Below are 14244 nucleotides of genomic sequence, written 5' to 3'. Positions count from 1 at the left end.
ATTAAAATTACAGGATGTTTTAGAATATGACGACACGAATTGTTTTCTGTTGTAGTAGGGGTATACATCATCATCAATCAGTTTTCCTGAGAAATTTTACAATCTCACAAACCAGGCTGTGACATGGAACAAAATGGCCTTATTATCCGCCGACCGTATACGGAACGTTAAATTCCACACTCAAATTCCATGGGACATCTTTCTGTGAACGCAGATTTATAAAGTGTTATTTCTATACACTGCCGCAGCTATTGTTGTGGCAGTGAAAGTAAATAATTTAGAGGGAAAGGGGATTTGTTTTAGAAAGGGGATTTTCCAATACTCTACTCGGATTATAAACGTAATATTTGTGTCTAATTTGCACTGTTTTCTTTGATTTGGAGCCAAGAACGAGCACTACTGCTACTGGACGATGGTAAACTAACGTCAGTTAGCTACGTTCGCTTGTTAGCTAGCTAGTACAGTAGCTAAGCATAGCTAGCTACACATATCACCAGTGTACTTTGAAATTATTGTACCTATTTAGCTAGCTAGGTTAGCTAACTGGTTATAAACTGAACGCGCACTAGACTATTTTGTGTTGTGTTTATACAGCGAACACCCACTGGCTGTCTTATCTCGTCTGCCTTCTGCGGACAGCTAACTTCGCTAGCTAGCATTGCGCCCGAACAACAGGCCTCATTTCTCGCAGTAACGTTAGTTAGCTATATATCATGTTAGTACTAGCCAGTGCCCTCTGTTAGCTAAATAACAGTTGTCAATCAAAATGTGTAGTTTGTCTTGTTATCGAGTAGTTATTTGGTTTTTACTAGCTAGCTACATACACCTAGCAAATAATGCTAGCGTTAGCTAGTCCAAACCATTATTAACTGCTATTGTTGCTTACGCTTCACTGACCAGGTTAATATTAACGTACAGGTTTAGCCATGGCATGATAAAGCTAGTTAGTTACAAACTCAGAAGTTTCCCTGGATAGCTAGATCGTGCCGGAAGACTGTACAGGTGTAACTATATAGCCAGATAAAGTTACTGTAACTAACGTTAGCTACAACGATGTTGCCTTTGGTTAGCTACCTACTAGTTATCAATATTAACATTTGTGCAACTGACAGTGAGCTATGGAGCTAGCTAACAATAGACAGAGAATAGATATGTGACGACGTATTGCAAGCCAGGCATTCAAAGATTGTTGTTAGCTATCAGCTAAGTGACAATCATTTTGCCCAAACATAACGTTATTATCCCTATGATCATGTAGCTTCCTCTTTGCTGCCAACTGCCCGACGTTTCATTTCTTTATTTGTTGAACTGGATTAGTGTCACTGTTTCAGAACGTTGTTATGCAGCAACCTACCTTTACTGCACATATGCTACTTCCCTCCATCCATAGCACCCACACCACTTTGAGAGGTTAGGCTACCTCTTTCTAGTGAGTTATCTGCATCTGTTGCCATGGTTACAGAGAGCCAACCCTGTCTCTGATAAAATTATGAATAATTGAGCCTTGACTAAAGGAGTAACACATTATCTTGAACAGTTGGTTATTAAATGATTAAGCCCACCACTTATGTTACCATCTCATGTTTGTCATTCATGCAAAGTGCATGCAGTGTTTCTGCATTCAAGACAAGTCATATTCTTATTAGATACATTTGTCTCTAGTAACCAAGGATATTATCATATACACATGTCTATGGTTGTATTCTAAGACTTAGTAGAATCTAAATTAACATATTTGCATAAACACAGTAATGAAACAAGATCAGGTTAGGCCAACGTCATCTTGAAATCATAATTCTGTGCTCTTGTCTCCTTTTAAATCATGGTTGTTATTTTTCTGTAATTTCTCTACCTTCAATGTATTATTCAATTATACTTGAAGGATGTCCTTCTCCATGCCGGAAATCAGCCCCGCCATTCACATGGTAAACAGAAGCCGAGGGCAGCTGGGTTTAGGTTTCAAGCTGAAGGAAAGCCCAATCCAGTCAGCCATATTCCCCCCAGGCATCGCTGCACTGCGGTGGACAGGCACACTTACTGACACTGTATTAAAGTTACAATATTCAGAACCAGTGAAGGTCAGACCTCAAGCCCAGCTGCTAGGTCCTGATCAATGGGAGGCTGGAGTCAATATAACACTGACTAAGCTAATCTCTTACAATATTTCATTCATTAGCACCTGTCTAGAGAGCAGCTTTGTGTGGCAGGGGAATTATTCCAATCATTTTGCTGTGTAGTGTAGTCTATAATGGAAACAGTTTCAAAATAATGCATATATTGATGAGCTAATTGATTTTTCCAACATTTTATCTTACACTTCAGAGTCTGCACTATGTGACTTATACAAATGTAGGCTCCTTTCTTACAATGTTTTTTGTTGTGTGTGTGTGTGTTTGCAGGTCTCTTGGCAGGGTGCTCTCCTGATTGCTACTTGAAGGGGGTCTTCCAATATTGTCTGCCACTCTGAAGAGAAGACCCCACCTTGTCTTGTGTTGGATTGTGGCCTCTCTCTTCATCACCTTATGGAGGAGTAGCTCTTGACAGTTTCATTACACACGATAAAACAAAACGTGACACAGCAACTGATAAGAGAGCAACAACAAGCAAAGAGACAATGTCCTCCAACAGAAGCCAGAACCCTCATGGGCTCAAACAGATTGGCCTAGACCAGATCTGGGATGACCTGCGAGCAGGAATACAGCAGGTGTACACCAGACAGAGCATGGCCAAAGCACGATACATGGAACTCTACACGTATCCTTCCCCATAGATGCACTGCAAGGCTTCTCTGACTAATGTGATTCCTAATGTACTTCCCGGTGTGTTTATTAAGGGGCATAGCTAACGGATGGTTTCTATGCCTGGTTAGTCAAACAAAATGGCAAAGCTGGAAAAAATGCATTTTATGTTTTTTGGTTTATGTTTTTTTGGCACAGGTTTGCATCAGTTTGAAGCATAATTGGGGAAAATCCATTTGTCAGTATTTTCAGTTTCTACATTTATGTTGTTGCCTTAACCCACCACCCAGACATGTTTATAACTACTGTACCAGTGTGCACCAGTCTAATCAGGCCCGTGGGGCGGGGCCCCCACCATCCAAACCCTCCAAAAAGGCCCCCACCCCAGGAGGGGCCCAGTTTGTGGGCCTGGAGCTCTACAAGAGACTCAAGGAATTCCTAAAGAACTACCTGACCAACCTGCTCAAGGTAATGCTCTTTCCTGTACCTTTTTAAATGGACTGAGGTTAAGGAAGTGACTGAATTAATTGAATACTGGTTAATTCTCCATAAGCCCTTTCAAAAGAGGTTAAAGGAAGCATATGAAATATCCTACCACGTTTGCTTGCTTATCTTTAACTAAATATCAGTTTCTTATTCTCTTCTCTCTCTTTTCCCTTCATCTGCAGGATGGAGAAGACCTGATGGATGAGAGTGTATTAAAGTTCTACACACAGCAGTGGGAAGACTACAGATTCTCCAGCAAAGTGCTGAATGGTATCTGTGCCTACCTCAACCGGCACTGGGTCCGCCGCGAGTGTGATGAGGGGCGCAAAGGGATCTATGAAATCTACTCCGTAAGACGATAGACAATAATTTTCTTAACCCACATCTCATCTTAGATGGTATTCTCAACCGTATGCATCGCCCCATCCTCTCCTCTCCTTTCAGCTCGCTTTGGTGACATGGAGGGAATGCCTTTTCAGACCTTTGAATAAACAAGTGAGTATCCCCTCAGATCAGCTGTGGAAAAGTTATTCCCAGTCTTAGTTGATTAGTGAGTAGATTGTGATAATGTACATTTTGTTGAAGGCATTTACCCTACATTTCTTTCCCCCCGCAACTAAGGTCACAAATGCTGTATTGAAGCTCATCGAGAAGGAACGAAACGGAGAGACCATCAACACCAGGCTTATCAGTGGAGTCGTCCAATCCTACGGTAGGTCCTGGCATATTTTAGTTGTGTGTTGGTCAACCAATATGAAACTATTGTGATTTCATGGCTCTGACAGTGGAGTTGTGTGTCTTTTAGTTGAGTTGGGCCTCAATGAGGATGATGCCTTTGCCAAAGGCCCCACATTGTCGGTCTACAAAGAGTACTTTGAGACTCAGTTCTTGGCGGACACCGAACGCTTCTACACACGAGAGAGCACAGAGTTCCTGCAACAAAACCCTGTTACTGAGTACATGAAGAAGGTAGGTTATCAAACCTGTGCATCGAGCGAAATAGAAGCTGTATCTGTGGCCTTTGTTTAGTGTAAAAATGTTAACCGAATCCTTTTTTCTCTCTCCATCTCTATCCATCTCCCTCTGCTCTCTCTTTCTCCTTCTCTGTCTCTCAGGCGGAGGCACGTCTTTTGGAGGAGCAGCGGAGGGTGCAGGTGTACCTCCATGAGAGCACGCAGGACGAGCTGGCCCGCAAGTGTGAGCAGGTGCTCATTGAGAAGCACCTGGAGATTTTCCACACAGAGTTCCAGAATCTTCTGGACGCTGACAAAAATGAAGGTACAGAGGAGAGTCCAGATGGCAATTGCCAGACGTGCCTTTTTGCTTTGTGTACTTTCCATACATTTGTACACAGTGTACAAAACATTAGGAACACCTGCTCATTCCATGAAAGACTGACCAGATGAAAGCTATGGTCCCTTACTGATGTCTCTTGTTAAATCCACTTCAATCGGTGTAGATGAAGGGGAAAAAACGCATTAAAGAAGGATTTTTAAGCCTTGACAATTGAGACATGGATTGTGTATGTTTGCCATTCAGTTAGTGAATGGGCAAGACGAAATATTTAAGTGTCTATGAACGGGGTATGGTAGTAGGTGCCAGGCCCACCGGTTTGAGTGTGTCAAGAACTGCAACGTTGCTGGGTTTTTCACACTCAACAGTTTCTGGTGTGTATCAAGAATGGTGCACCAACCAAAGGACATCCAGTCAACAACTTGACACAACTGTGGGAAGCATTGCAGTCAACATGGGCCAGCATTCCTGTGGAACACTTTCGACACCTTGTAGAGTCCATGCCATGACGAATTGAGGCTTTCCTGAGAGCAAAACTCAATATTAGGAAGGTGTTTCTAGTGCTTTGTACACTATGTATGTACTTCTATATGTACATTTACTGTATATGTACTTTCCATGTGAGCTTTGGCTGTGTAAATGTATGTTTGTGGTTATCACCATTTTATTCTCATATATATATATCTCTGTGCAGACCTTGGGCGGATGTACAATTTGGTGTCCCGGATCACTGATGGGTTGGGAGAGCTGAAGAAACTCCTGGAGACGCACATATACAACCAGGGCCTTGCTGCTATAGAGAAGTGTGGAGAAGCGGCTCTCAATGTAAGAACTACAGTGGCTAAAATAGTGACATTTACGCATACTTTTTACCCAAAGGTTCACATCTTTATTGGATTCATCTGAGACACTCTCTCCAGTTCACTTGGGTTATCCTTGACTTTATTGTTTTCATTTACTTCACCACAGGATCCCAAAATGTATGTCCAGACCATCTTAGACGTCCACAAAAAGTATAATGCTTTAGTAATGTCAGCGTTCAACAACGACGCTGGTTTTGTTGCTGCTCTGGACAAGGTATGGTCAAATGTTACTATATTTTGTGTTGTAAGAGGTTTTGATATGGTGTCACGCACGGTGTGGCTGTTAAGTTTGAACTGTTTTTTCCAGGCCTGTGGACGCTTCATAAACAACAATGCTGTGACCAAGATGGTGCAGTCGTCCAGCAAATCCCCAGAGCTGCTGGCTAGATACTGTGACTCTCTGTTGAAGAAGAGGTGTGTCACTCAGTCTCTCCTCTGATGCATTCACCCAATACATAACTCCAGACCCACAGTTTGATATTCAAGTCTACGCACGCCTGAGGGCAGTAGCCTGCACGCCAGTATTGCTATTGACTTTTGCTCTGAAACAGTTCACATTGACATTGATTTTAAATTAAATTCTTTATTTCGCACAGCTCAAAGAACCCAGAGGAGGCAGAGCTGGAAGACACACTAAACCAAGTGGTAAGTTGGGGGACTGCTTTTTCTCAAGTGTTCAGCTGTCACACTGGCCATGTCTGAATACACATACTAGCGTACTACATACTTAAACTGCATATTATGTACTCATTGTCGCATACTATTCAGCACATACTGTTTAGTAAAAAAGTATGCAGTATGCCACGGCCGCCATACGGTAGCGGCTCCTGACTGGCTGATTAGGTGAGGCGGGGCCGAGTGCGGGTGGATTTTTGAAAATTCAACAGACATGAGGTGCGCTCGGTTAGCTTAAACGTTTGCCACATTGCAGGATGGTTGGTACTGAAAGACACGTTTCCCAAAACGTTCTTGAACGGACTTTGAGGTACGTTTGGCGAGGTGTGGCTTGAAGCAATGAGTGACGTATTTAATGGGCAGTAGCCAGGCTGACAGCGTTCTACAACCCAACTCCTCCCGATTTGTCAACTGGTCGGAATCTTGTTTCCTTTCAATCGAATGTTCCAGAACATAGAAACATACTGACCGTGGCCCTGCATCGTATTAACGAGCCTGACAATAGCTAAATTCCAATTTGATTAATTTCTCTAAACGCTGAGTAGAGTAGGAATGAAGTTAGAGGCCTACTCAGGCTGGTTAAAGGCAGACTATCACATTCAATCTTTACTGTAGCCCATATAGTCCATCTATCCAATTTATACTGAACAAAAATATAAATGCAACATGCAACAATTCCAAAGATTTTACTGTTACAGTTCATATCAGTCAATTTAAATAAATTGGGACCTAATCTACGGATTTTGCATGACTGCTAATTAGAGGTCGACCAATTAATCGGAATGGCCGATTAATTAGGGCCGATTTCAAGTTTTCATAACAATCAGTAATGGCCATTTTTGGACACCGATCATGGCCGATTACATTGCACTCCACGAGGAGACTGCATGGCAGGCTGACTACCTGTTATGTGAGTCCAGCAAGGAGCCAAGGTCAGGTGCAAGCTAGCATTAAAAATATCTTAACATAATCACTAGTTAACTACACATGGTTGATGATATTACTAGTTTATCTAGGTTGTCCTGCGTTGTATATAATCGATGCGGTGCCTGTTAATTTATCATGAATCATAGCCTACCTCGCCAAATGGGTGATTTAACAAGCTTATTCGCGAAAAAAGCACTGTCGTTGCACCAATGTGTACCTAACTATATACACCAACACCTTTCTTAAAATCAATACACAAGTATATATTTTTAAACCTGCATATTTACTGAATATTGCCTGCTAACATTAATTTATTTTAACTAGGGAAATTGTGTTCTTCTCTTGCGTTCTGTGCAACAGAGTCAGGGTATATGCAGCAGTTTGGGCCGCCTGGCTCGTTGCGAACTGTGTGAAGACTATTTCTTCCTAACATAGACAGCCAACTCCGCCAAACGGGGGATGATTTAACAAAAGCGCATTTGTGAAAAAAGCACAATCGTTGCATGAATGTACCTATGCCTTTCTTAAAATCAATACACAGAAGTATATATTTTTAAACCTGCATATTTAGTTAAAATAAATTCAGGTTAGCAGACAATATTAAACTAGGGAAATTGTGTCATGTAATTGATTTGATAGAGCAGTCTGACTGAGCGGTGGTAGGCAGCAGCAGGCTTGTAAGCATTCTTTCAAACAGCACTTTACTGCGTTTGCAGAGTCATGGTGTATGCAACAGTTTGAGCTGCCTGGCTCGTTGCGAACTAATTTGCCAGAATTGTACGTAATTATGACATAACATTGAAGGTTGTGCAATGTAACAACAATATTTAGACTTATGGATGCCACCCGTTAGATAAAATACGGAACGGTTCCGTATTTCACTGAAAGAATAAACGTTTTGTTTTCGAAATGGTCGTTTCCAGATTTGACCATATTAATGACCTACGGCTCGTATTTCTGTGTGTTATTATATTGTAATTAAGTCTATGATTTGATAGAGCAGTCTGACTGAGCGGTGGTAGGCAGCAGCAGGCTTGTAAGCATTCTTTCAAACAGCACTTTACTGCGTTTGCCAGCAGCTCTTCGCAATGCTGTTTATGACTTCAAGCCTATCAACTCCTGAGATTAGGCTGGCAATACTAAGGTACCTATTAGAACATCCAATAGTTAAAGGTATATGAAATACAAATGGTATAGAGAGAAATAGTCCTATAATAACTACAACCTAAAACGTCTTACCTGGGAATAATGAAGACTCATGTTAAAAGGAACCACCAGCTTCCATATGTTCTCATGTTCTGATCATGGAACTTAAACATAAGCTTTTTTACATGGCTCATATTGTACTTTTACATTCTTCTCTAGCACTTTGTTTTTGCATTATTTAAAACAAATGGAACATGTTTCATTATTTATTTGAGACTAAATTGATTTTATTGATGTATTATATTAAGATAAAATAAAAGTGTTCATTGTTCATTCAGTATTGTTGTAATTGTCATTATTACATATATATATATAAAATATCGGCCGATTAATCGGTACCAGCCTTTTTTTGGGGGGGGCATCCAATAATCGGTATCGGCATTGAAAAATCATAATCGGTAGACCTCTACTGGGAATACAATTATGTATCTGTTGTTCACAGATACTTAAAAAAGACAGCCTCACAAAGGAGCCTTAGGATCTCGTCACTGTATTTTTGTGCTTTCAAATTGCCAATCGATAAAACGCAATTGTGTTCATTGTCCGTAGGTTATGCCTGCCCATACCATAACCCCACCACCACAGGGCACTCTGTTCAAAATGTTGACATTAGCAAACCGCTCACCCACACGACGCCATACACATGGTCTGTGGTTGTGAGGCTGGTTGGACGTACTGCCAAATTCTCTAAAACGATGTTGGAGGCGGCTTATGGTAGAGAAATTAACATTAAATTCTCTGGCAACTTTCTTTGGTGGACATTCCTGCAGTCAGCAGGAATTAGACATCTGTGGCATTGTGTTGTGACAAAAATGCACATTTGAGTGTCTTTTTATTGTCCCCAACATAAGGTAGTGATCAATAATCAGCTTGTTGATATGCCACATCTGTCAGGTGGATGGATTATTTTGGAAAAGGAGAAATGATCACTAACAGGGAAGTAAACAAATTTGTGCACAACATTTGAGAGTAGTAAGCTTTTTGTGCATATGAAACATTTCTGGGATCTTTTATTTCAGCTAATGAAAACATGGAATCAGCACTATGCATGTTGCGTTTAAATGTTTGTTCAGTGTAAAAAGGACTGAAGACAAAAAAGAGATAATTTGGTTCCATTTCAGCATATTTATTAGTGAAACCAAAGTGCTGTAACATATATAAATGAAATAGAATAGCCTATTACATGCACAAACCTTTCGGGTGTTCAAATCAAAATGCTATTGCACAAAAAAACATGGACAGTCGGGAACCGCTGGACAGCAACATAATAAACTAAAGCACTGGAAAAGTGTGCATCGAATTCCACTAGACGAAGAGACGAAATAAGTATAACATCCTGGCATTTTTATACCTGATTTTTGAAAAGTCACATACTATAACACATGGTATTTTCGCATGCTGAGAATGCGTCATGCGCGATTGCGTTATTTCCCACTATTTGTTGATTTCGGTAGCACCTCTCAGTATCTAATTGATCAGCTTTTGTCAAAAGCCGAAATTAGTATGACATCAGTGCTTTTAAAGTATACTTTATTTTTTAAACGTTGCATACTATTAAACTTAATTTTTTTCGCATATTCAAACAGCCTACCATTTAGGACGCAAGGATTGGTATGCCTACCTGGCTACTGGCACTTCATCTTGTTAACTGGAGTCAACAGGATGAAAACTGGGACTTCCACAACTGCCTGCCCTCCATTGCAGACCCAATCTCCTCCCCCACCTTCAGCCTGATGTTGTATTTTAGTTGGTTTACAGTATGTGACGTGATCTCTATTCACAACCCTATATCTAACTGTTATGTGTTCTCTTCCCTAGATGGTGGTCTTTAAGTACATAGAGGACAAAGATGTGTTCCAGAAGTTCTACGCCAAGATGCTGGCTAAGCGGTTAGTCCATCAGAACAGCGCCAGTGACGATGCTGAAGCCAGTATGATCTCCAAACTGAAGGTAGTACACAACTAAAATCTTGTTCACCTCATGACAATGCCTTTAATTGCCTTGAAACACATTTGATCAGTTTGCAGTTTTTATTGTGATAATGCCATTGCATTTTGATTGGTTTGTTGAATTACAAACCGTAAGATATTCTCTGGTTGCTCAGTGTTTGGACTGTGTTTTACCTGGGATCACCCCTGTTTTAATGGTTTGTCCTGCCCTCTTTCCCAACAGCAAGCGTGCGGCTTCGAGTACACTTCTAAACTCCAGCGCATGTTCCAGGACATCGGTGTCAGCAAAGACCTAAATGAACAATTCAAAAAGCACCTCACAAACTCTGAGCCTTTGGACTGTGAGTATAATGTGACTAATGAGCAAAATGAGAGTTTCCCGATTCTGGGATTCATTATGACAGAAAGGAGTTTATTGGAAACTCTGCTACCGAGATGAATCTACAGCCCTGTGTTATCCTAACCAAACTGTAAAACAAAGAATCACTTTGAAACCAAGAACTATGGTAAGAAGATTGCTAATCTGTTTGTGTGTCTATATTCCAGTGGACTTCAGCATCCAGGTCCTCAGTTCTGGTTCCTGGCCCTTCCAGCAGTCCTGTACATTCGCTTTGCCCTCTGAGGTAAGACACACTAATGATCTCCTCCACAGTGACCCAATTAACTGACATTGATCCCTGTTTACTCACTGTTCTCTCTTTTCTTCTCCTGCCCTCATTCAGCTGGAGAGGAGTTACCAAAGGTTCACGGCCTTCTACGCCAGCAGACACAGCGGGCGCAAGCTGACCTGGCTCTACCACCTGTCCAAAGGAGAGCTGGTCACCAACTGCTTTAAGAACAGATACACTCTCCAGGCGAGTACAGCTGTTGTCTCTCTGGTCAAATAAAATGCTATAATGTCCTTTCAGACTCTCACAAGTTAGGAATATTCATTAATCAACCAACACTGTTGAACAAACATACTGGAGCCTACTGCTGTGTGCTCACTGTCAACAAGCAACAATTCCACAAATCAACCATATGCATGGAGCTGAGTTGCCGTTGTATCCTGTACTGTAAGATGGTTTTGATATATTCCCTGTTGCTCCTCCTGTCCTCCTAGGCTTCTACCTTCCAGATGGCCATCTTACTACAATACAACACTGAGGATGTCTACACAGTGCAGCAGCTCACTGACAGCACGCAGATCAAGATAGTGAGTACTGACAACTCTAAGGGATCCAGTATACCATCGAGGACCACTTTGGAAACAAGCATTTTAATGAATACTTTCAAGTGATATCCTCTGGGTCCACATTGTACATTTGTTTTATTTGTCTTTTACTCAAAATAAATGTAATTCAAAAGTTACTGTCAGACAGACCATTCTCTTTGATGGATGGTTTTTCAAAAGAAGATGTTATGCTGTGATGTGAAGATATAAGCTGAAAGCAACAGCCCACTAATTTGCTTCATACATTTTGATGAAGTTTTTTTTTTTTTTCCCAACAGGACATTTTGGTGCAAGTGTTGCAAATCTTGTTGAAGTCCAAATTGCTGGTAAGTTTCGTGCCTCTTATTAGCAGACAGACAGAAACAACTCCAGTGGATAGGGAATCACCATTCAGCACTGTAGAGTCTCTTTGAAAGTTTTGACCTAAGCCATGTTCTTTTGTCCAGGTCCTGGAGGATGAGAATGCAAATGTGGATGAAGTGGAGTTCAAACCAGACACCTTAATAAAACTCTTCCTGGGATACAAAAAGTGAGTGATGACACACACCATGGCTGATTCCAAATGTCACCTTATTCCCTATATAGTGCACTACGTAGGGAATCCCAATTGGGATGCAGCCCAGGTTATCAGTGTAGATCACAACTGTACAAATGGTATAAAAAAGAGATTCATAATCCCTATAATGTTACTGTACTGTAATCGATTCCATGAACTGTTGCTGATAGACGGTTTTTATTTTAATCTTGACAGCAAGAAACTTCGGGTGAACATTAACGTGCCAATGAAGACAGAGCAGAAGCAGGAGCAGGAAACCACTCACAAGAACATAGAGGAGGACAGGAAACTGCTAATACAGGTACACTGTCCATCAGTCCATCATCATGCTCTTCTGTTCACTGAAATTTACACACTCTCAAGCACTCATTAACATTCACAAAAATCGAGGTTTATCATCCATCGTCCACAAATGACTCTAGTCTAGAATATTGTTGTTTAAGGCTGTTCTGTTGTATTCCTCCACCCTACTGTAGGCAGCCATCGTGAGAATCATGAAGATGCGTAAAGTGCTGAAACATCAGCAGCTTCTGGCAGAGGTTCTGAACCAGCTGTCATCCAGGTTTAAACCAAGAGTCCCCGTCATCAAGGTAAATTATGCATTAAATTAGGGAACATTAGATGGCAATTTACCTTCCGACTCCAGAGGATTTCATGGAACCACATACTGTAAATGCAACACTTGCCATGGTAGGAACAGTCTTGTTTGTCTTTCAGAGATGTAACAAATCTATACTGTGTTTTTACATTACGGTTGTTTCCTGTAGGTTTATGGAAACCACTTTCTGTATGCAACATCTGCCATGTTAGTAATAGTAATAATGGTCATGTGTGTATGTATCTTTCAGAAATGCATCGACATCCTGATAGAGAAGGAGTACCTGGAGCGTGTCGATGGAGAGAAAGACACGTACAGCTACTTGGCTTAAAACCTTTTCATTGTTCTCCACCCTTCCTCCTTTCTTTTTTTAAGTTGTTTCTTGATTAATAAACATCATTCTTTTTGACATTTGGCCAATGTTGTCAGGAATGCGAGCACAGAAGGAGAAAAATAAAAACCATAAAGAAGAAAGAAAAGTCTTCTGAATCATCAAGGTGGTTGCTAAAGCTGGACTTCCCTTTAAACTCGGAGATTATGGGATAGCTGCTCGCCCAGTGTTTGTTTGAAGATCCCATCTGAACTGCTCAGGTTCGACAGATACATTTTGATATGTAAATATGGACAGAGACCTTTACCCCTTTATCTTAACATTACAAAAAAACAATCAAAACCCTTCACACCGAGGGTTGCATGCTACTGCCTATCTGCATTTAAGGAGCAAAAGACGTAATAGGGGAGAAGCTATTGAGACACTGCTGCGTTACGTGGCAGGAGCAAATTAAGAACGTGTTTTAAAAAAGATGAGCAATTTTAGCTGCACTTCCAGAGCGTGATCTGTGTGTTTGAAAAAGGCCCTTAGAAGTGTAATCTGCATTGTTACCTGCTACCAGAAAACCATTTGTATAGTGTGGTTCACTTTTTTTTTTTATGTGGTAAATAAAAGTTAAAGGTTTCTGTATGCCCTCTGATGGTCTTTATTCCTTCAAAACCGATGTAAAAGTTTGGATGATATGTTAGACATTAATGGATATATACTGTGCACTGAATTTATGCTCTGTGCTCAGGCTGTCACTTTGGGGTCCAGGGCCATCATGTAATTGGGGGTGCAGGAATGAAAAATGTCACCTGGATATTTTAAGTCAGTGCTGGTTACTTGACATTACAATCCTGAAATGACATACTTAGCTGTTCATCACTAGTCATTTGTAAACTGTTAAACTCAAATAAAGCTTGTCAACAGGATAAATTGGGATTTTGTGGGTTTTAAAACTGAAAGTTGCTATATGATCAGCTTTCATCAGAATGTACATCAATGTCACTGCAAACTAGCAGTGATGTAAAGTACTTAAGTAAAAATAATTAAATATTACATGTTTTTTTAGGGGGTATCTGTACTTTACTATTTATATTTTTGACAACTTTATACTTTTACTTCACTACCATTCTTAATGAAAATGATCTACTTTTTACTCCATACATTTTCTCTGACACCCAAAAGTACTCATTATGTTTTGAATACTTAGCAGGACAGGAAAATGGTCTAATTCACACACTTATCAAGAGAACATCCACCTACTGCCTCTGATCTGACAGACTTACTAAACACATGCTTCGTTTGTAAATTATATCTGAGGGTTGTTGGAGCGTGCCCCTAACTATCCGTAAATTAAAAAAGACACGAAAATGGTGCTCTCTGGTTAGCTTAATATAAGGAATTTGAAATTAATTATACTTTTG

At 40.6% G+C, this 14244-nt stretch overlaps 1 protein-coding gene across 1 annotated transcript; it reads left to right on the top strand.

The window, feature by feature from the left end:
* Window positions 1-34: 34 nt before the first annotated feature.
* On the top strand, window positions 35-13465 carry LOC109871771 (cullin-1). Its single transcript, XM_020462763.2, has 22 exons — window positions 35-415; window positions 2400-2754; window positions 3029-3206; window positions 3407-3574; window positions 3669-3719; window positions 3846-3936; window positions 4030-4193; window positions 4340-4502; window positions 5212-5342; window positions 5487-5594; window positions 5688-5794; window positions 5977-6025; window positions 10007-10138; window positions 10361-10478; window positions 10684-10760; window positions 10860-10991; window positions 11240-11332; window positions 11629-11676; window positions 11797-11879; window positions 12102-12207; window positions 12383-12496; window positions 12755-13465. Exons 2-22 carry the CDS (start codon window positions 2615-2617, stop codon window positions 12833-12835), a joined length of 2334 nt encoding a protein of 777 aa, XP_020318352.1. The 5' UTR covers window positions 35-415; window positions 2400-2614; the 3' UTR covers window positions 12836-13465.
* The last annotated feature ends 779 nt before the right edge of the window (window positions 13466-14244 follow it).

This window comes from Oncorhynchus kisutch, linkage group LG27, assembly GCF_002021735.2.
Source record: "Oncorhynchus kisutch isolate 150728-3 linkage group LG27, Okis_V2, whole genome shotgun sequence".
NCBI classification, from domain to species: Eukaryota; Metazoa; Chordata; class Actinopteri; order Salmoniformes; family Salmonidae; genus Oncorhynchus; species Oncorhynchus kisutch.
This window is presented reverse-complemented; position numbering and strand designations above follow the sequence as displayed.